At 35.2% G+C, this 23,886-nt stretch overlaps 1 protein-coding gene across 1 annotated transcript in view; it reads left to right on the forward strand.

The window, feature by feature from the left end:
• LOC118200141 (agrin-like) overlaps positions 1-23,886 on the forward strand; it is a 565,036-nt gene that overhangs the window by 335,200 nt on the left and 205,950 nt on the right. The window contains exons 11-12 of the mRNA XM_085810645.1: positions 8,479-8,712; positions 14,077-14,229. Coding sequence (XP_085666771.1) covers positions 8,479-8,712; positions 14,077-14,229 — 387 coding nt within the window. The remainder of the gene's footprint in view (positions 1-8,478; positions 8,713-14,076; positions 14,230-23,886) is intronic.

Here is a 23,886-nt window from a genome sequence, read left to right on the forward strand (position 1 = left end):
TAAGATCTTAAATACCAAATTCTACCTTGCACATAAAATGTAAATACCGAAATCTGTTTGCTAATATTTGCGCTCCTTGTTGAATTTTGCAATCACAAATGAAAAGTCAAATTGCTGTAAACACAGCTATTTACACAAGGAATTTCTGATATCATATCGTAAATGAAATATATCTCTTTAAGCTCTGGGGTAGATTATTTAATGACCCAAATGATTGCATAGGAGGAAATTCTTACATTGTCTCCCATTGCCTTCCAAAGGTCGATCATGGGTAGTTGGGACTGTTAGCATTTATCTTTGTGTCGTCTTCATCCCAGCCACTTAAGAGTAATTGTCATAAATTATTTTGGGGAAATTCCCGAATCGAAAGTTACGGTGTTTAAACGAAGCATACATGTAATGTGGAAAACATACGTTATCCCTTTCGTCTTCCTTAAATAACCTAAATGTTCCCTGTGCGAATACACCTATATGCAGAAGGGTTTCAGAATGCCTAAAGGTGACAAATAAATGTAAGAGTGTTGCTGAAATTATGCTGTAACGGAATTTTTATCCTCCTCTACAGCACTTGTTCTTCTTTACGGTAACTGAGCTCTCTACAGTGACAGAATTTGACTCTAAATTTGCTTAATGTGTACAGTACGTTCCAATTTTATGCATTATGGATTTAATGAAACCTAATTATTTTTTACGCATTACAATTAAGTGTAGTTTAACGTTTCTCTGTGACAGACTCATCTGCAGATGGATTTATATACTTAAGACTCTTTATACTCCGATGCCTGTATTACTTCTTCATCACTCTCTGATAATAAATAAGTTGCTGATACCTCCGTGCTGTCTTAGTTTACGACGTCGTAAAGAATCAATAAATTTATCAATAAGACGAACAGCATGCACTAAAATTTACCACTTTATCATGAAAATCGTAGTTACGTATAATTATAAACATGGTACATTTAAATCTAATAGCAGCAACTCACTAGTAATAATAACTATGAATCAGAACACTTTTGCAAACAACCATATTTTCGCTTAGTTGAAAACAATTTTCACAAATATTACCCAATATTCAAGAGTTGAGTTAAATCGCTTGGTAATCAAAGAGATCTTTTAGGTTCAAATGCATGCACATGCCCGTTCTCTGCTAGCAAATTGAAATATGTGTTCCAAATAATAATGCAGGTCCAAGCTAAGACAAGGCACGGATCATAATATAGGTCGGAACTAACCTTACTCCATTACCCTGTAGAGTCATTAGATTATTTTGAAGCAGTAAACTTGAAAAATGAACAATGACCTCGCCGGGATTCGAACCTGGAACTCTCGAATACGCGTCGAGTGTGCTACCGTTACACTGCGGAGGCACGCTAGAAGGAGGGAGAAAATACATAATAATCTTTGTTAAATGTTTACTAGTTATTGGGACATATATGACCTTTTTATATAATGAAAAGTTTAAGAAATGGTACAATTATTAAAAGGTTTTGAGCAGCATTTATTTATAATTTCCCCCACATATGATTTTAATTTGAAAGAATAGGGTAAAAGAAGCTGAGTTGTTCTAAAAATCTTAAATATTTATAGTATTAAAAATGCTTTAATAATAAGAATATTCTTAAAATTTAATTTCTAAAGACTTGTAAATATGGTTAAATGTTGTGAGAATTTATCATCAATAATGTATATGATATGTTTTGCAAATGACTGATTCACAAGCAGTTGTCCTATGCAGAGTAAAATTTAAATGATGTTTATAGTAAAATGCAGATGATTATTTTTAGTTCACGCAGTAAGCTTCCCAATCAAAGCCATTCCCGTTGCTTGGCAGCAAGTCTCCAAGTATTTTCCTTTAAAGTTAAATTAATTAATTTAAATTGGGTCTGTTTCAGAACAGAATTTAACAGAGGTCACCAATCAACAGTAAATTATGCAGTCTGTTTAATTTTTAGCTTTGCACTTTCTTTCTTCTAAAAATATTTGACTGTTATTCTTATGCTAATTTAGTTCTTGCCTTATTCTGTTTCATTCAAATGGTTCGCTAAATGATTGGAGAATTTTGAAACTTATTATGACATTAATAATGTAAAGAATTTGCAGTCTGTGTACTTCAGGTTGCAGTAGGATAAATCAAAGAATTTGCCATTAAAGTTTCAAAAATTAAGACTTAATTCCTGAAGCTAAAGCTAAAGCATTTAGGATAAAGCATAAAAAGCTAAAGCATTTAGGATAAAGCATAAAAAGCTAAAGCATTTAGGACAGACATACTAGTTTGAAAATTAATTTCCAGAAAATACAGAAAGAGCTGTTCAAAATGGCAAACCCAAGCCTAATGATAAAAAATAATTATTCAGGACGCAGCTGCGCATTTATTTTGCTGAACTGTTTACATCTTGCTAGGAACATAAATACGCGACTGGGAAAAAAAAACCCTCCGAAAAAAGCACTATTCACTGATATTATAATATATAGAATTATTTATATTTGAAACATCGTCATTTAATAAAAAACATTATAAAATGCTTTAAAAAATTTTAAAACTTTAAAAAATATTAGCTAATGTAAATTTTTATTTGGTTCCATTTCAGTATTATTGCCACTTCAAATACTAAGACTTTCAGTAGCATGAGACATATTTTCTGCAAAGTTCCCCGTAAGAAAGGAAAATGTACGTCTATGGCTCTAGAGGCAAATAAATTTCGCAACTAAAGGTACTGAAATGTGTGAAGTAAAGAATGGTGCCCAGAAGGGAAGAATCCTCCTCAAACATATTTGTCACAAACAGCTGTAAAATATGGCAGTTCCAGATACCTCATTAGCATAAATATGAATAGATCTTTTAAATATTACTTACGGCGTTCAATTGGAAGCATTTTTAGAGTTAACGTAATCACTACAGATATTTCAAGAATATTTCTTTTTTTAATACTAACTTTATTAGGAAATAAGCTTGAAGCTTTGGCTCGAAGATACTTATTTGTTTTTATCTTAGTGCAGCAAAATTATGTATTCTATATTTATGACCTTTCCGGTATTGTTTAATTTTAATCATAATGTATTTGCTCGCTTGTTTTTTTTTTTTTTTTGAGCCATTCGTTTATCAAAGACAAATAAATTATTTATTCATTTGCTTATGCACAGTAGCTGGTTCGAATTTCTAAACAGAAATTTCTTTAAGCGTGAAATATACTTGCTATGAAAAAACGAGACACAGAGAGAAAAGTTAAATTTTTTATTGTAATCAAAAAATGAATATCGCTTCTTTTAATTCTTTGGTTGTTTTGGGGCCTAAGTCTGCAAAATAGAATGCAGTAAATTAAAAATATGAAAAAAACAGTAAAGTAATTTTAAAAATTCTCTGCGTTTTTCAAACACATTCTAGATATTTACTTAAACGAAGAATACATTACAAAGTAAGACAATCACCTTGATGTATTTAATGATTAATGAAATATTCTTAAGCTTATTAGCTCAAGAGATGTTATCGTTAGTCTCTAAACAACATTTTGCGTTTTAAATCACTACGAACGGAGCATCACTTTTCCGATGTGGCCAACAAATATTATCACCTTGTATTATATTTAAAGAAATTAAATAATGAAGAATCTGCATAAGTATATGTATATTTCTTGCATTGTGAAAAAACAACGGTACCTCGAGCTTTCAAATTTTGAATAACATAGTCCTCAATCCGAATACTGGCAACTTGGAAGCTCGAATTTTGAATTTCCAAATTATGTTATTAACGATTTCATATTTTGTAAAATTTAATGAATTCTTGATTAACAAACTCAACGATTTCAAAGCGAGCAGTAGCAACACTGCACACAAAAAAAAAAAAAAAAAAATCTCCAGCGCTCAACGCTGTCTGTCGGAAATTCTAAAGATATGCTGCTTTTAAATATTTTGTAATTTTGCAAATGAATCGAATTTTAGGTTGCCTAAGCTCCCAGAAAGTGATGTTTAATAAATCATGAAAACGCAGAAAACTTTAATAATAAGAAAGAAAATAAAGTTTTGTAAAGCCATCTTAGAAAACCAAAATGAGAAAGACTGAAAATAACTAAAAAAAAAAAAAAAAAAAAAAAAAAAAAAAAAAAAAAAACAGAAAAGTATATGCCAACACTTAACGCTGCATCGGAAATTCTAAATGTGTACTGCTATGGTTCTTTTAAAATTTTTGCAATTTTGCTGTTGAATTATGTATGGTGTATATACGAAGAAGTTTGTAGAAGTGAGTGTAACAGCAGAGTAGCAGACTGCGGCATCAGCGAGGGCGTAAAGAATCTTAAGAAACTCCCCTTTGGGCGACAATTAAAATATAAAACCTTTCAGATATTTTTTCTATTTTACTAATTTCAGATAATTGAATTCGTTAATTGTGCTCATAATTATCAGGTCCACCAATGGCGGAGTGGTTCAAGCTGCGGAACACGGGTGATTCGCTTCGTGTTTTATTATCGGCGGTTGGAAACACTAGACGCAAGATACTTTCATGGGGCTTTTTGAGTACAATGTAAATCGTTGTGAGTTTCCCACGGAAAATCCTTCCTGAAGGCATTAATCTACATATACTACATATACTCGTTGAGTGTGCTATCAATAATTAAGCAATAAAATCTAATCAAGTCTAGTTCGTAATTATAAGGAATTGGGACATTTCTTTCACTTGCATCTGTGATACGATGCATAGAGTTGCAAGTGAAAGCTTCGTATTCGATGCTGGGCGGACAGCATCGAGACAAAATGAAATTTTCGATTAGGCAAGACAAAATGAAATTTTCGATTTCTTATGCCCAGACTACTTTTATTCCATCGGAAGGGAAATGTCTTAACTCTCTCCAAGCACCGAAGCATAATTTTTAAGTTTCCATCTCTATTGCGAAAGAGGGAAGGACATGTAGAACGGAGCAATTTCTACTGCACTCGTGACACTGAATCTTCGAAGTAGTTCATATGTAAGGATGTTATTCTAAAGTTCCTATTTACATTTTATTTACCATTTACTTCCTTGTTATCCGCTTTACTCTAAAATCTTACGCATAAATTTTGCTGTAGCTGCGATATTTTAGTTCATAATCTCTCGATGATATTTCCAACCATTTTACTCTAAGCGGCGAATAAGTAACGTAACACAATAGAAAATACTTTTCGACGGCAATAGTCCGTTCTAAGAATATCCCTTTATTATGTTACTGATGTGCATTTAAGAATTATGCCAACGGTAATACTACATTGTTTCAGTTTCCTATTTCATTTAACTAATTATGTCTCTTATTAATGCATTAATGGGATCGTATTTCCCAGTCGCTAAGATTTCGAAACAGCTTCCAAAATTAGACGGCAAAAATGAAATTTATGGTAGCTACTGCAGCAATATAGTAATTAAGATCTTTTGATATTTCCAGACAGTTCTGCAATACTTTGACTGATTCATTTTACTAACTTCAAGAATGTAGAAAATTAATTATTCCATTAAATACTTTGCCTATAAACATTTGCTAATATACGTGCTGATAAAAATACCTTCTTGCATTTTACCATCTAACAAATTTCAGATAATTACAAAATACCTGCCATCTTTATTTAGAGTTTTAGCAATTTGTTTTATTAAGTATACTTTAAAGTGACACTTTATCTGCTGACTTTTTTTAAGTCCCGAAAGAACTTTTATGACGCATAGTAAATACTTTGAGCATGAATGCCTTATTATCTCCTCGTTTACTTCACCGGTTTTTCACATGTGTTTTTTCCAATGTTCCAATGTTCCTCAGTGTTCCTCTTGCTAATATAGACTCCTGTTTTTGTTTATATCGTGCTCAAATTATTTCAGTTCAACTGGAGTTTATGCAAAATAATGTTTTGCTTATTTTCGCCTTCAGTTATTCGAATTGTTTCGTTTTTTCCAGGCTATATATAATCGAATTTTCTTGCGCTTTTTCATTTCTTGCGCTTTTTCCTTTCGTTAGCGTACGTGTTCGCTTACCAGTCGTTTTCATTCGCTATAAAGAGTAAATTCTACATAAAAATTAAAAATATATTTTAATGTGAAACAGTTGTACTAGTACAGAAATAAACGTCATATTTTTATCGGAATAATTTAAAATATAACGTAAAAATAACGTAATTTAAACTGCAATCAGTTGCTAAAGCCGTGATTTTTGATATTTTGTTTTTGACCTGATTTAAAACAGAAAAATCTAAAACTTAAAATTTAGTTAGCTCAATAAATTAGTTGAATATATTCGTATTTGTTATACACAACAGTAATTGTGTATCATTTATACTCCATCCTCCATTTTGAAGTTTATGCATTATAACATTTAAAATGTTTTAAACGTGAAAACTTTATTCTCAGTTACTTCGAAACTTTATAAGGTATTTCTCCCGCCTTGTTAGCATGCCTTCGTAGTGTAGTTGTCAGCACGCTCGGAGCGGCCCGTGGTTCAAGTCCCGGTGAAGGCGTTGCTAATTTTTTTATCTCTCCCGCTTCCAAAAAAAACTAATGTCTCTACAACCTTATTATCATATATTAGCATAAATTTCGCACGCTTTCGTGTTAAACACGGTATTTGTTTAACGTGGTAGGAAATCATTACAATTTCTATATTTTAGTTAGTTTTATTGAGCTACGTTTTAATTATTTCTAATTAACTGACCTTAGATTCAGAGATTTAGAATGTGGAACTATTTTCAGTTTGAATTCTTAGGAAGCTTTCGCAAATATTAGAATTTTCAGTAAATAAAAAAAATAGATAAAATAAAAATAAAAAAACCGAAAACAAAAAAATCTTGAATTATTTCCAAAATTTATTGTTTTTATGCTTTGCCAATGTATTTGTTGTTTCATGTCCTATATGCTGTTGACAATGAAATATTATTGATTTTTACAGGGAAGTTTTCGATATTTTTTAGAAGAATCGCAGAAAGTTGCAATAAAATAGAATAGTTTCTTTAACATGAAATATAGATTTAAAGCTTGTGTATGATTCAGTGTTATCACGTTAAGGAATCACGTTAAAACTGTTGATCAATACACGTCATTTAAAGTTAATTTGAAATTTTGTGAGTCACGACAATATATGTTTATGTAAATAGTTTGGTTACTTTTTTAACAATTCATAGCTTTTAACAGGTCACTGTATTTTTTTACATTCTAAAAGAAGTGTTTTTAATAACTGAAAGTAAAACACATAGCACGATATTCAAAGTGAATTTTTTTTGTTATCCTGGTTTATTGTTATGAGACTTGGTTTCTATTTTAGGCTCAACCATTGTCTTTTTCTTGTTTAACATTAAGATTTATTTTGCCTTCTCCAATGCCTTAAGAAAAATTACACTGCATTTTTTGCAACGATAGAAATCCAAATCAATACTCCCTGCAACTCTCTGTCACTCAGGTTTCGGCTGTGTATTCATTTGGCGACAGCAGACTAACCGAGAAATTTTCGCATTCAATTCTTTTTGCTGTTGATTATGCGTAATGAAGCCCTTTCGTGATTCATCCGCAACGTTAGTTTTCTATACGAATTTGGAAGCTACTATTTTAGACTGTAAAAAATACAGTGAATTGTTAGAAGTTTTGAATTGTTAAAAAATAACCAGACTATTAATATAAATATCTACTTTCGTTACTTTTAAAATTTCCAAAAATGACCTTTAGTACAGATATTTATAAATAACACTTATATACACTTAAAGAAAAACCTTTCGACTTACTACGAGAGGCGAAAATCATAAAGCACGAGATGCAGAATATGCAACCAATAAAACATTAATTCATTGGAGATGGAAAAGGCAGGTCATGGTATTAAGATTATAACAATCTGTAAAATCTTAGATTGCAGAAATCACATTATTGTATTAGTCTATGCATATGGATCCTAGCGAACTGAATATCGCGTATTATTTTCCAATTAACTAATTGATCAATCGACCAATTAACCAATTAACCAATATCGTGTATTATTCTCTCTTCTAAATTACACCATTCCTTAAGCAAAGTATTACATTAAAGGACAGAATTTTACACTGATTAGACAGTAACAGAACACTCCAACATTTGGCTTCTATGAAAGCATTCGTTCGATGAGCATACCAGTATAACGTTGCAAGGAATATATGCAGAAGACTTACCAGGGTAGTTTTCTGTTGTCAGATTCAGAAATGTATGTATGCACGCATGTATATATATGGATGTATGTGTTCATATGCGCGCATACATATATACAGACGTGCATACATGCGTCTTTAATTAGGTCCTGATAACAGATGAGTACCCTTAACAGTAATAAAGGATTTTTCAAACATTGCATAATTTTGTAGGTGCTTTACCCAAATCAAAGAAAACGCAGAGGTATGCTTGAAATGCATAAATGTCAAAAGTCAAAGTGTTGAAAAATGTTAACAATTTTGTTTATTGTTATAGGATGAAAAGAGTTGTTTATTCTCATTTTAGTAATTCCTCTTTTGTAATAGATGAAGGTTCAGGCGTAGGAATGGATTGCGACGAGCGCTCATGCAAATACGGCGGAGTATGCGAATACGATTTCGAAGGACTTCCTCACTGCTCTTGCAATTTTCAGTGTGCTTTAGCTATGGATCCAGTGTGCGGGTCAGATGGTAAACTGTATGATAACGAATGCAGGTTGAAAGAAGAAGCTTGCAAACAACAGAAGAATATTATGCCTGTGCATATCGAAATGTGTGAAGGTATGTAATGCAATTTTTTATAATATTCTGAGAAGTTGAGATGACTTTTGGGTTTTCATTTTTGGCACTATGGAATAAATTGATTAATATTTAAATATGAAGTTCGAAACCTTTATGGATGTAATGGTTTTTTTAAACGTATAACCATAAATCTAAAGATTCAAAATATCTGATATTTTGATGCTATGTGTGTTTCAGTTTTATATGCATATCGATTAACTGATTATTCAAAAGCTGGTAGTAGAAGTCTAGTAATTGTCTAGTAAATTGGCTTTAGAAAGGTCATGAGATGAGCTAAAATATTGAGTTTTGGGCAGTTGACTTTATTAAACAAAAATTAATATGGTTTAAAATTGGAAAATGATGTTAAAACATAGTATACTGCCTTGCGAAGGAAAAACGTTTGTGGGCACATTTAAGTGCAGAATATTCGAATATTTTCGAACAATCGTTTAGTCTGCAAAAAATTAAGTAAAAAGTTAAATCCATTTTTAATTAATTAATTTTATTCTTATGAAAATTAATTGTTTCTTCTTGTAGTATTATTTTGCTTTCTTTATTATCTTAAAATTTCAATTTACAATAAAAATTTAGGTTACAAGTTACACTCTTTAGGGAAAAAATAAGGCGGTTTTAAAGAATAATTCGATCAGCTAGAAATTTGTTTAACATTTCAAGGACAGTGAGTGTCAACTTCGGTCAAAGTGCATGCTTCTACTGTGCACTGAGCATTATATAAAATACGTAACAATCGCGGATGGTCTATCTTTTCTCGCTGTCAGCACTGCACATCCCAGGAGACAGAACGACTAATACCGATACCACGTTGTCGGAGACTTTATAGACATAATGGTCGATGGCAAGCAATAGACCGGCCACCTACACAGTACGGAGACGTATGTGCAAAGGTGCTGGCAGCAATTGTTGTCTCAAGGTACCTTTCGGCAGAATCAACACTTTGGAAAGCAAAGGTGCAAGAAAGCGAGACAAGACCTTAATATTGTGCTATATGCTCTAACTGCCCCATTAACATTACTGTTCCCTATCCAGCGTGCAAACAGCCTCTTCTGTACAACCGTGGCACCTTGCGCCACCTGACGGCACTCGGCTGAGGCAGAGGTGCGATACAACAGCTTTTAAGACGTCTTATTTAACCCCACAAACATAAACAGAGTGGTCTAGAGTGATGTCGTAGCCGACCATCATGGTTGCCAGTGTCCTGCGATGAATTACGCTTCAGGCTTTAACTTCGCCCGTGTATTACCACATGGTCAGCGGTCCTAATTACCTTTGTTTCAGTGGCATGCAGCCATTAGCCTTGGTGTGATGGAGTGAAGTGCTATCTCTTACAACAGCAGATCGACTCTAGTTATTCTGTGTACATATTTAAAAGTTTAATGACGTGTTAATATTAACCTCCGATCGTTTTCGATACTCTTCATGGTAAGCCAATCTGGAGCCATTATCTAACAGGATAATTCTAGACATAATACGGCTCCCATACCTCTGACCTGTACCAAAGTTCCGTTATTCCTCCTTTCCCATTAAGTTTACTGTATCTTTCGCCAATTGAATATAAATGGGATATGGTAGGCCGCTAAATTTGGGTACACCAAAATGTGGCAATTATGGAGCAATGATTCAGGGATACGTCAAAGAATGCTTTGAAGGTTGAGATTAGGAATCTGGGGAAGCGTTGTTAGCGCTATAAAAAGCGTGGCTATTTAAGGCTCGCTCCAGCGGCAGCTGTATTTGGAGTGATCCGTAGAAACACCAAGCTGGAGACCAACAGTTACAGGTTCTATCCTTAGCTATCACCATCGAACCAGATGAACAGACACTTCATAGGTGCTTTCTATTGATAAACATCGCCTTTCAAACATTAACCAATCACTAGGGAGAAATTTGGCCCAGCAGCCCTGATCATAAGAGTATAATCATTATGTATTTACTAAAAATTATGTATTTGATTTTAACTATTACGTAATTTATTATAACTATTATGAATTTCCAAAATTTATCAGCAACTTAATCACTAGTTTTTTTTGTTTCAAAGTGATATTTTCTAATGGTCAAAGACTGTGAAAACAAAATTGGGCTTATAATAGAGTACAATTTACATTACAAGCATAATATAATAAATAAATAACGCTCATATGCATGCGATGTAATTATTTACATTTGTGTATGCGTTGTATTTATTATACGTCTGCAGCTATAAGCAGTTAGAAAACAAATACATTTAAATGGCTTATTCAATTTTTATTCAGCATATGATAAAATACAGGCAGGAACAGACTTTGCATGAATAAGCTAAGAAGCATTTTCTTATCTTCTAATCAAATATATAAAGTAGAGTCAGTCAATTATAAAAGTAAATACACTACTCAACACTAAAAATGCAGCACAAAGAAGGAGTGGTCAGAATGTGATGAAACTCGGCAAACAGAGAGAGATAGCAACGAACAATAAGTGATCTTTATTTCGAAATGATATGCGCAATAGAGAGAGAGAGAGAGAGCAGTATCGGCTCAGTAGGTTGTAGGACCACATTAGACAGCGATGCACAAAGCAACACGTCTAGGTACAAAATCAATGAGATTACGAATGGTGTTCTGAGGAATGGTTCTCCATTCCCTGTCAACCATTTGTCGCAGTTCTTCTGAACGTGGCAGTGGCAGGGTCTGCAAATGGCGTCAATCACTTCAAAAATGTGTTCGAATGGTGAGAGTACGGTCACCAGGGAAGCACTTGTACACCTTGCAGAGCTTGTTGGCTGATGTGAGCAGTGTGTGGTTAGGCGTGATCCTGCTGATGAAAGGAATTGTGCACCTCCGGAATGTAGGGGACTGGCACCACCTGCAGCACATAATCCACGTATCGTTGAATATGAACTAGAGGTGACTCGGAATCGTACGCATTTGCGACTCAAACCAAGCACAGGGAAACGTGGACGAAGCACCAGAGCTTCGCATATGCTCACACAGATATTGCACCGTCGCAGTACTGTAAAAGCGACTCAAACCATGATGCCGCGCTGTGGAGTGTTCCACATAAACCTGTCTTCAGAGCTACACCACACTCGTACGCGGCGACTACCATTGAAGAAGCAGAAGCGTGATTCATATGAGAATACGACCTTGAGCCATTCCTTCGTCCACATCGCTCGGGACCAGCAACATTGCGGACGTTGGTGTCAATGATTTGGGATCAAGGGCTGTCTTTTGAACGGATGTCACGAGTGCATGCCACAGTCACCAGTCGACGGAAATAGTTCTGGTCAATATGGAAACATCCAGGGTGTCTTGCGGGCTCTTCACCGCTTGCCGGCGGATGCGTTAATTCACGCGTCGTCCTGACATCACTCTGGCTGCACCGCCACTCCACGAACTTGCCACATTTGCTTCTTCCAACCATTTTTGCTACAGCCGGTGCAAGGTGGATGCGTCCAGGAAATCGTCTGTCCACTGAAACTGCTTCCGTTGACGATGGTCTGGCATTTTCTGCTATTATACGCGTCCTCTGAAATCAGAACAAATTTTCTATGGTGATCTCCCAAGCAGAAATAACGGCACCAAATTGAACATTCTGTAGTTTCCCTTCCCTTATATCTTTTTCGCGCTGGAGAGCTGCGCAATTCACACAATACGGTGACGTGCGTCTACACTGAAATGTGCATGGTTTTTGGGCCACTCTTCCTTGGTGTTGCATTTTCAATGTCGGACAGTGTAATATGGCAATTCTTATTTAATTTGGCAATGAATGATAATTAATTTTACTTTAAAAAGTATTCTAAAATTCAAAATAATAATAAAAAAGTTTACTTAGAAACCGAATTCTTTGCTAACTTGTATGCTTAAAACACCAAAATGCCCGTCTTCATCATTTACACGTTCCGTCCGTTCCTCCCCTCCTCGTCCTCTAACGCACAAAGAGGTGTGAAAATTTCAAATGATATCCGTTCTTCTTTTTAACAAAGGAGCTTCTTTTAGCCTTTTAGGACAAGCTGCCTAAAATAAACTGATATAATGCATTTTAGTACCTTGCATCTGCTACTGTGTGCTTTAGGAAGAGGGAAGAAAACAACATTGCAATCTCGGCCGTTTCGGCGGTTGTGGTCGTTTGAACGAAAATGCGTCTCGAGCATTTTAGTTTTTAAAGGGTTAAATAGTATGTACAATGGATGGCAATGGCAAATTATAGAAAAGTAATTATTGAACAGAAGCAGCAGAGCCAATGATATTTTAAGACCACAACAGCACACATGATTAGGTTATGAAAATCTCAAACTGAAGTGTGTCGTGAAAAACTTTAGAAAAAGGAACCCTGTCATGAAGACATTAAAAAAGAAGCATGATTTTAAATTACATTACTAAACTTTATCGTTTTGGTTTGTTTAACCCTGTTTAAATGTTAAGTACTCTCTCACTTTCATATCTCTTCTTTGCCATGCTGGAAAATGAACCATTACGCCAATTAATGTATGGAGAAACAAAATGGGAATTAACGTAATTCAACGGAAACAAAATATTAAGTTTATAACCTTCTACTCTGTAACTGCATAGGGACATGAAGTATGATTGGTATTTTAGGTCGCACTAGGCTAAAATCATTGAAAATCAAAACCATAAGAATATGATTATTAAATGGATACTATAGAATTACTTAACTGCCTTGGTTATGCCCGGTTTACACGTCAGTAGGAAAGGAATATTATATTCAGATTTCAAAAGAAACTTTATATTTTACAGTGTCGCCCAACTAAAAGGGACTATGGAAATAATGAACTCTGTAGCTGGCAACTGTTGGGGTATGGAGGTTTCCCCCTGGTTTGCTGTGTGTGCCTGAAATATTTCTCGTTAAGACGAAAATTTAATGTCATGGGTGTAACATTTTTAAGAAGAAATGACCCAAGAAAATTAAGCATTCAAGGGCCTTCTTAGTTGAATAATAGCTGTGTTAATAACTTCCCTGCACTTATTAAAGAACAAATTCTCATGACTGAAGTTTTATTTTGTAAATTAATATTGCGTAATTGAAAATTTGCACAAAATTTATATCTCAAAAGGAATGCATATTAGATAATATTTCCTTAAGCTGTCAAGGTATAAACTTAAGGAATGAATAATTATTTCATTAAAAAATAAATGCAGTATAGTATTCTAAAGATTTTATTTCATGCGATGCATTTAAATTAAAGCATCCTTTTTCTTACGAGACACGGCGGCGAGAAAGGAAGCTTCAAATTGGTTGGGCTCTCTAATCCATCTCAATTTATATTTGGGCCAACTTCTTTCTTTAGATAGACAGAACAATAAACTTGTAGATTTGCGGTTTGTGAAGTAGGCATTTTTTCTGTTTTAGAGTTCCGTGAGGTACCTTGTGATGGAGAAATTCCCCTCATCGATCCAACCACAAATAAGGATTACTTCTGCGGCGAGGGAATTGGATCTAAACTGTGCCCGCCAGGAAGTTACTGCCACAGATCCTCGGCTTTTTCTAAGTGCTGTCGAGAAGGTTCGTTGTTTTCTGTTGGATACTTCGTTTTCGTATATATTCTTTTATTTCCAAAATTATTTCCTCTTATTTGTCAAGTGCGTTTAGATTCATTTTTTTTTAAATTTATGTAACCAATATGACGGAAATAATTAAATATGATAAAAGCTTTTTTAACGATTTACAACTGATAAGCCAAAACGATATAGTAAACTTCCACCGGATGTCGATCTCCACATTAATTAAAAAATGAAATTTTAAGCTTGAAAGTTTCTAAATCTCAGATATAAACAATTTAAATTAGTTCTCTGTTTTTTTTTAATTAAATTTATGCGAAGGGAGAAAGAAGCCGTGAGAGAATTCCAGGAAAGGAAAGTTATTTTACTTATCTATGTATATATTTTAACTGTATTTTACGATAGTTGTTGATAAATTTAAAATCTTTCATCTTTAATAAAGAAGCAAACAAAATTTGTATCAAATACTTAGGAGTTTCAGGATAAACTCTTTCATATCAAATTTAGATTCCGAACATGAAGGTAAAATCATCAAAATCCTTCTAAAATGTTGCCATTTTGCAGCAACAAGAATATTTCTAAATTGTTTTCTAAACTGAATGGTAAAGTCTTTAAGCTGTTAAAGGGGATAGGCTCAGGTATGCAAAATTAAGCTCTTTAACGATTGTGCAAAAATTAATTCTTGATGTATTTTACATTTATCACTAAATCTTATTTAATGACGGAAATTAAGAAGACATACTGTCTATGTATATGTAAATAAAACATTAGAATTAAAAGAAAGGAAGTATTTCTCAAGAGTAGCTACAGGCGATAATTAAAAATATTTGCGGGTTTTGAATTAAATTGGTTAGAAATGGTGCATTAGTGACCAACTCTAAATCCAAAAGACACTATTAGATGGGTTTCACAGTAGTTTCACGATACGTTCTATGTACAATATTTTCTTTAAAAGGCTTTTCATAAAGGTTTTGCTTTTGTTTGGAATTCAGTCTTCGATAGCTTTGCCATAATTAACTAACCAAGTAAATGTAATACAGTACAAAGTCCGTACCGAATTCCAACAGTTTTAGACATTTGATCATCAGTTTAAATATAGCAAGCCTACATATATATATATATATAGCAATTTTGTAGCTTAATATTTAGGTCAGATAAAAAGTGTTAACCCCTTCACATAGCGGCACCAGAGCCGGTGTAAACCGAGGAATTGGAAGGAGAATTTAGAGGCGCCAAGAAGTTTTAAATTGAAAGGGACACGAGTACTAAAAAATCAGGCGCGGCAAAACTGTTAGAATTTAGGAAAGGCATTAAAAACAGAATTTAGGAGCAGCAAAATTTCGGGATTCAGGAAGATACTGGCATAATTTAGAGTCCAAAATGATTGTACCGGGTGGCAAAATGCTTAGTATCGGCGCTGCAATTACTGCCACCTCCCATAAGCATTCAAGGGCCTTCTTAGCATGCCTTCGTGGTGTGATGGTTTGCACACTGAGCGCGTATTCCAGAGGTCGCCAGTTCGGTTCCTGGCGAAGGCGGTTGCTCATTTTTCATCTTTCCTGCTTCCGAATTACCTAATGTCTCAATAGTGGCTCCCAAATTAAAAAGGGTTGTGATTGACGATTCCCTTCACCCAGAATTTGGCGAGTGGGTCACTTAAAAACTCCGGTCGCCCTTTAAAAGGGGGAGTATATAAGGTATTTCTCCCAATTTATTAACATGCCTTCGTGGTGTGGTGCTCTGCAGGTTGGGCGCGTATTCCAGAGTTCCGGTTCGATTCTTGGCGAAGGAGGTTGTTCATTTTTCATCTTTCCTGCTTCCAAATGTCTCTACCCGACAACATATATTAGATCATTCAGAATTATGGACGTCTTGATTTCGGACTTTGGTCTGTATCGTATTCGAGTTCTTTAATGTAACTTTTGCTTTTTCGTCAACAATTCATTATTTAGTTAAACTATGACGTTTTTGTTTTAATTATTAATCTCTTTAGAGTGGCACGAGCTGCAAAATCAAAATATTGGAAAAGAACATAACGTGATAGAAGTATAAAATATTCAGCATTTCTTATTCCAAAATTACTTGCTTTGCAACTCCATCTTCTGTTTAACTGTTTGAAAACGTACCGTATTTGCATTTCCTACCATACTTGTCAATTTACCGTATCTATATCTGCTTTGGAAGTACTGTTTCGTGCATGATAACTTATTTATCTAAATACATTTAGTACTCGTACTTGGATATCTCTAATTACTAACATGATGCATATTACGTCAATTTTTATTAGAAGGTGCTGTTCTTCTCTGAAATATTGCTATAATGGTCATTTGCACATTTTGGAATTTAAACGAAGTCATTATCCTACGACTTGTCGGCCGTTTTCGTATGACTTATGAGAATGATAATGATATTATTATTTTACATTTGCCTATGTTCATGAGTTTTGGATCGCCTATGATTGTAAAAGCTAATATTTCAATAGCATGCAATATTAATTAATTATTAATATTAGTCTTATAAATTTATTGAATGACACAGGAAAGGGATAGTAACCTTGGAGTGTTCTCCATCAAAAGTGGAAGGGAGCTTACAAAGAACATCTGCTAATCTTGAAGTCTTATAAATGACGTTTTCGTCTAAAATTCAAGCTATAAACCATTTTTATAATCATTTTTAATAAATAAAAAGCAAATGGAATAAAAATTTAATAATGCAAATAATAAAACTGCTCTAAACATGCTCTTATCTGCGGACGAATAGGTGTTTAAAAAAACAATATTTAGTCTAATTAAAAGCTATATTTCTGAAATTACGCAGGCTAAAGTAAAATTTAGGTCCAATTTTTTTTTTAATCAAAGAATGGCAAAAAATAAAAACAAATTTGTGATCCTGTCTGATATAATTCAGCCTTCTAAAATTTGAATTCAGTTTCTCTTTTTAAATATTAGAAAAGCAAAAAATAAAAATGAAAATTAAATCGTGTGCGCTTGTCTAGTTATAATTCGGCTGAGTTACACCAGACAAGGCCATACTTTTATTTCTAATTTTTTGCCGTTCTAGGCTTTAAAAAAATTATGATCAATTTTATCTTGTCTTGTGTAATTTCAGAAATACAGCTTTTAATTTAATTAATTAAGATTATTTTAACCACGTCTTTTCACTTGAAAAAGGCGAATTTATTACAGCAATCGTTATTATTCTATACTATCATTAACATTTTATTTCATTCCTTTTTTATTTCATTAGAAGTTTTATGAAAGTGTTCATGGCTTGACATTTAGAACTAACCATTTTTAAATTTTATTCTTTTTCTTGCCACTAAATGTTATTCTATTTTATTTGTATTTTTTGGCTTCTTGACGAAATTTTTAAGTTTAACAGATTTTTCTTTAAATGTTCATTAATTTTGAGGCTGTAGCACAAATTATTCTTTGGTTGGAATTAGAATACAAAATTCTCTTGTTTCCTTGTATATATGGTACGGTGAAACACCGAAATCTGGAGAATTTCGACTTTCACCGGTGAATGTCAACATTCACATAGTCTCTTGGTGTATGTCCGAAATATTTTCCAAATATTCTTATTTCTGACTTACACCGGTCAATGTCGACATTCACCGTGTACTAATGGTGAATGTTGAACATATAACAATATTATATTTTCTTCTCCGTAATTCAGTCACGAATAAACGAACTTGAGACTTGAAATAAGAACTTAAGAACATGAGAACCTAAAACACACAATACATTCAAAATGTGAAAGGAAAATAATAGAAGTTAAAAACTTACTTAATTATACAGTACGTTCTAAATGAGATAATAAAAAACTTACCAAATTATGTGATTCAAATCTTATTTATTGCAGCAACTTAAACTATTATGACACTTTATGACCTCTCTTTTCGACTTACACCAGAGCATATCTGTGATTGTTCACATACACCGGTGAGGGACCGAATATACAAGAATGTAGTGCAATATTCGATCTTTCACCAACGTATTTGGTGAATGTTAACATTCTCTGGTGAAAGTCGACATTCTCCAATTTCGGTCTTTCACGGTAACATATGTTCAGATCCATAGGATGATCTTATGTTTGTGCATGTAAAACTTAAAAAATTATAGAAATTACAAAATGGATATTGAGGGCAAGTTTATCAGACAAAGCTCTTATACACTGCTGGCCACCCAAATTGCAACACCAAGAAAAACAAGAGATATCACAACAAAATTTATTTAGTAGATAACATGTTAACAAGTATCAAATAATTAAATTTATAAACTTCTGTGATGTGTGGTTCATTCCAGAATCAGTATCCAGAGTAGCCGCCATTGTTGGAGATCACCGCTGCCACACGCTTCGGCATTGATTCAAAGAGACTTTGGATGTGTTCTTACAGTACAGCAGACACATTGCCAAATTCAGCTTCCACACGTTGCCAAAGTTGATCTGGTGTGGCAGCTTGGGATGTAATCTGGGTCAATCGTTCAGTAACCATGGACCACATGTTTTCCATTGGCGAAAGATCCGGAGAACGAGCCGGCCAGGGAAGCAATTCAATCCGGCGATTGACGAATAACCCTTAGACAATGCGTGCCACGTGTGGTCGCGCATTATCCTGTTGAAATATGGCTGTGGGCAAGGCCTGAAGATAAGGGAGGACAACTGGCTCCAACATCTCGGAGATGTAGCGCTGGCTGTTTAAAGTACCGGCAATGCGTATTAGAGGAGTGCGAGAGTGATATCCAATACCTCCCCATACCATAATACTCGGTGCAGGACCAGTGTGGCGGTGCATAACGCAGCTGCCCAGCATCCTCTCTCCACGGTGTCTCCAGACTCGAATCCGACCATCGTGGTGTTGCAGACAGAAGCGTGACTCGTCAGTAAAGACAAGTTCATTTCATTCTGGTGTCTACATCCTTCTTTCATCGCACCATTGTGGCGGAGACGTCTGTGATTCTGCGTCAAGGGTAGACGAAGCAATGGACGTGTTGTGGACAGACAACTTTGCTGTAAACGGCGTCGAATGGTACGCTCAGACACTGGATGATGCGTTACAGAATGAATGTGATGTGCTATGGTTCGTGATGTGACTGAGCGATCCGTCACTACCACGCGCACAATGTTCCTGTCATCACGTGAAGTTGTGCACTGAGGTGGATTCGATCGGACACGTCGGTCCGTCGTACCCTCCTGCATTCAACGGTCACATATCCGCATTACAGTTGTTTGGTTTCGTCCAATACGACTAATCCACACTCTCGGTAGGCCACTGTCCTTCCTTTGTCGAACTCAGATACTTCATCAAACGATGATCGCTGTTTACTACGAGTCATAATTGATCGTTTTTTTTTTTTTTTTGAAAACAAAAACCACAAGAAAAACACAATTAACACAATTAACGAACTTGAAATCGCCGAAAACTCGAAGCCTTAAATAGCGCTTTGAAATGGCGCCACAGGGGCACATGATGTGCATCTGCACTGAAATTGTAATCATTTGCATATCTCACCTCCGCTAATGCACGTTGTAAATTTCATGTTATTTGCATGCGTCCTTCAGGTTGTTGCATTTACGGTCGCCAGCAGTCCATAAATTAAGGATAATGCAAAATCAGGCAAAGGAAGAGTTAGAAGCAAAACAAATTTGACTTATTTGTAAAGCTTATTTATTAAACAAAAGGTAAAGAGCAAAAAAAAAAAGTGCTATATGTTTGATATTATTAAATAAATTAGCGATTTTTCTCCCTGGAGCAAATTACAAAAAAACCTATTTACAAACAACCAATATTACACGGTTGGTATGATTGTTAATACATTGTATGTCTCCCAGACGATGCAATACAGTCCGTACAACGCCTAGACATGCTGAGTATCAAATTATCGATCTGATCTTGGGGGATATTACACCACTCAAAAAGCAATGGTCTCCGAAGTTCCGGTAGACATGTAGGAGGAGGTTGACGGGCTGCAACTCGTCGGCCAAGCATGTCCCACACGTGCTCTACTGGATTCAAGTACGGGAGAAGGCTGGCCAGTCCATACGGGTGATATCTTCCGATTGAAGGCATTTGCTTACGATGTTTTCACGGTGAGGATGGGCGTTGTCATCATAAACACAAATTGTGCGCCCATGGTGCCCCGAAACAAACGTACATGTTGTTCCAGAATGATGTCCCGATAGATTTGGCTTGTCATGGTTCCAATTTGAACATGCAGGTCAGTTCTGGCACCCAGAATAATACCACCCCAAACGACCACTCCTGCACCACCGTAACGGTATCGTTCAATGATGTTTTCTTGGTGGTAACGGGTACCTGTAGCTCTCCATATGAAAGTCCGGCGAGAATCAGACTGCAAGCTAAACCTGGACTCGTCGGAAAACATCACACAAGCCCAATGTTGCGGTGTCCACAATGCATGCTCTCTACCCCAGGCTAACAGCAGGCGATAGTGAGTTGCAGTAAGTGGAACGCATCCGACAGGTCTACGAGCATGTAGACCAGTCTGCCCTAAGCGTCTGTACACGGTCTGCCTTGAAATTGTCGTACCAGTGGCTGACGAGAGAGGTCTGAAGCTGTGCTCCGCCTGTTTCTTTTGGTAGAAACTGCCAAATACCGGTCCTCATTGAGCGTTGTAACTCTGGGGCGACCTGTGCTATAACGTCTACTCACATTACCATCATCTTAGAATCGTTGACAAAGCCTGGAGATGACACTCTGGGCAATTCCAAGTTCATCTGATACTTCAAGTTTGGTACGCCCACATTCCAGACTGCCGATAATTCTACCACGTAAAAAATCATCCAAATGCGTCCCTTGTGTCATAACTATTCGGTTATTGCACTGAAATGTTTATAAAGCGCCTGCGAACAATTTTACTTCTTTACCTGTATTCCTTATATATCACTCTCGTCATTGTGACGTACCATCGATGTCATCTGGTTACTTCCTGAAATTTGCATATGATTCTTGAAGATGTGTGTAGTGATTTTACAGGAGATATATTTATTTTAGAGCACGATTTCCGCGGGACTCCAAATTATCCTTAATTTATGGACATGAGTGTAGAATAAATGCATTCTTTAAAAATTACTCTATTTGTTTAATATAGCGACACTGTGGCGCTAGGTTCACTTAACAGTATTATAGTTCGTTCATATTATAACTCAGAATGCACAAAATTTATATCATTTAAAGAATTATTTAATCGTTGCCGCATGTTCTATTGAAATACTATAATAAAGCTAGAACGATGTATAAAAGAAATTAAGCAAACAAAGCAAAAAAGAAACAGTTTTCCACGGACGATTGAGTATTTCTTATTGAATTAATTCAGTTCTCACTTCGCGAGAAGGCAAAAATACATAAAAATTCAAAATATCTGTATTAAAAATCACGAAGTAAATGTTAAACACTTATTTCCTCGAAAAAATTCCAGAAAGTATTAAGCATGATTTAATTTGCAATAATAAATGAAGGCGTTATCTTTGTTGTTGCGAAGCTATGTTTCTCTAGATGGGCAACAAATTCAAATGTTTCAAATGTAAACAAGCAACGGCCTCCATTAGGCTTAGCGGCACTTAAACAACTTTAAAATTGATGATAATTCTAAAAATATTGCATACAGATTTACTAAAGGCATAAAAACCTTAACCGGAAGATAAGAACAACATAATTCAATCATTTTTAAAGCAAAAAATGTACAATTTAGAAACATATAAGAGTAAAGAAACAGATCACTGAGCCGGGTAACAGAGTATATATATATACGTTTGGCGCTGACGATTGCAACCAAAATACGAGGTGCACATCTACATGTTATAGTAGACCTATATATAAATTTTCAACGTTCTGAGGCTACTCGTTTTTGAGTTATGCGAGATACGAACTTACGTACATACGTTCATACAGACGCCACGAAAAATTCTCTTCAGAATTCATTTTAAAGCAGTTTTATAATTTTTTTGGAGGAAAAGAGTCTTTTATTCTGTCCTTACGTACAGATATCAGGCAAAAACATCGTTAAATTGCATTCGATAGCAATCAAAATGAATATTTTCGTTGAACTATGCTGCCTGAAACTTTTCGCGATTACAATACTTCCTTTTTACTTCGTACAAAGAAGTAAAAAACAGATCAGCCCCATTTTAGACGTCCTGCGCAGAATGGAAGGTAGCACCTGCAAGCTGCATGTGTGAAAAAATGTAGAAGCATCATTATCTTGATGGAACATTGTGGTCTTCCATTATCTTGATGGAACATTGCCTTTGTGCGCCGGAACTCAGTTTGACGTTTTTACTGCCTGAAACTTTTCGCTATTACAATACTTCCTTTTTACTTCGTACAAGGAAGTAAAAAACAGATCAACCCCATTTTAGACATCCAGCGCAGAATGGAAGCTAGCACCTGCAAGCTGCAGGTGTGAAAAAATGTATAAACATCATTCATTATCTTGATGGAACATTGTGGTCTTCCATTATCTTGATGGAATATTGCCTTTGTGTGCCGGAACTCAGTTTGACGTTTTTACTTGAGAGCAGCGTCAGCACGGACTAGCATCTCGCTATACACCTTACTGTCGAGGGTTTTACCTTTTCCTGGGCACTATTTGTAGATAATACCACCACGGCAGTTGCACCAGATACAAAGCACGAGCTTTTTTCAGTCAAATTGCGCTTTACGACGCTGCTGATGGCCTCACCAGGTGTAGACCGACCCCCTTTTCGGCATGTGTTGTTGAAGTGAATACACTTTGCATCACAAGTGACGATCCGGCCAGAATTTTATCCTTGCGTTGATATTCAAGCAGATTAGTGCAGGCCCAAACACGTCTGTCCATATCTGATTGAGTTAGCTCATGCGGCACGCAGCTATTGAACCTGTACGTCAAGTTTATGCGATGATTTCTGCGACTAATGGACATGTAACTAATGTCTAATTCCTTAGCAAGCTGCTGAGTGGTCGCATACGGATCTTCTTCCACAAGTTCTCGCAGACGGATCTCATCAACACCAGTAAGCCAGCCAGAGCGCTCTGTTTTCTTGAATGTCATAGTCCTTGTTTTTAAAGTTCCGGTACTAAGCTTTCACAGGGGCATATAACACAACATTAGTACCTAAAGCTGTGCGCATGATTTGCCGATATTCTGTAGCTGACGTTTTGCAACAGAACTGGAAGTAAATTATCGTTCTAATCTGGTAACGTGATAGTTCCATTTCAGACACCTTGCACATAATGATAACGATATATTTTTTACAAATTTAGAATACAAAAATTCTAAAGCAGATTCTAAAGCAGATTTCGTTCTTTCAAATGACAAAAATATTTTCATAAAATGTGATTAAACACGCCAATGCGAACTGTTTGCTCAGACGATATTTGCGGTGGCAGAAACTTTCTTTAAAACCCGATTTGTCAATGCGTCAGGACGGCTGAGCTTGGAAAATAGTTTTTTAGGCGTAAATTTGAGTTATCATAAATTAAAGAGAAATTGCAGTTATTAAATAAATGAAATCAGTTCACTATCCATTCAGACACAGTCACTCCTTTTGCTGCGTGCTTCGCATCACTACGAACTTCAAATATCTTTCCCAATACCACAAGAAATTTTTTATCTCTACCAAAAATGTAACCAAATTAAAATTTCGTTTGTATAGG

Source organism: Stegodyphus dumicola, chromosome 2, assembly GCF_044657685.1.
Source record: "Stegodyphus dumicola isolate Sdum_Otavi_A_Nest chromosome 2, ASM4465768v1".
Lineage (NCBI taxonomy): Eukaryota > Metazoa > Arthropoda > Arachnida > Araneae > Eresidae > Stegodyphus > Stegodyphus dumicola.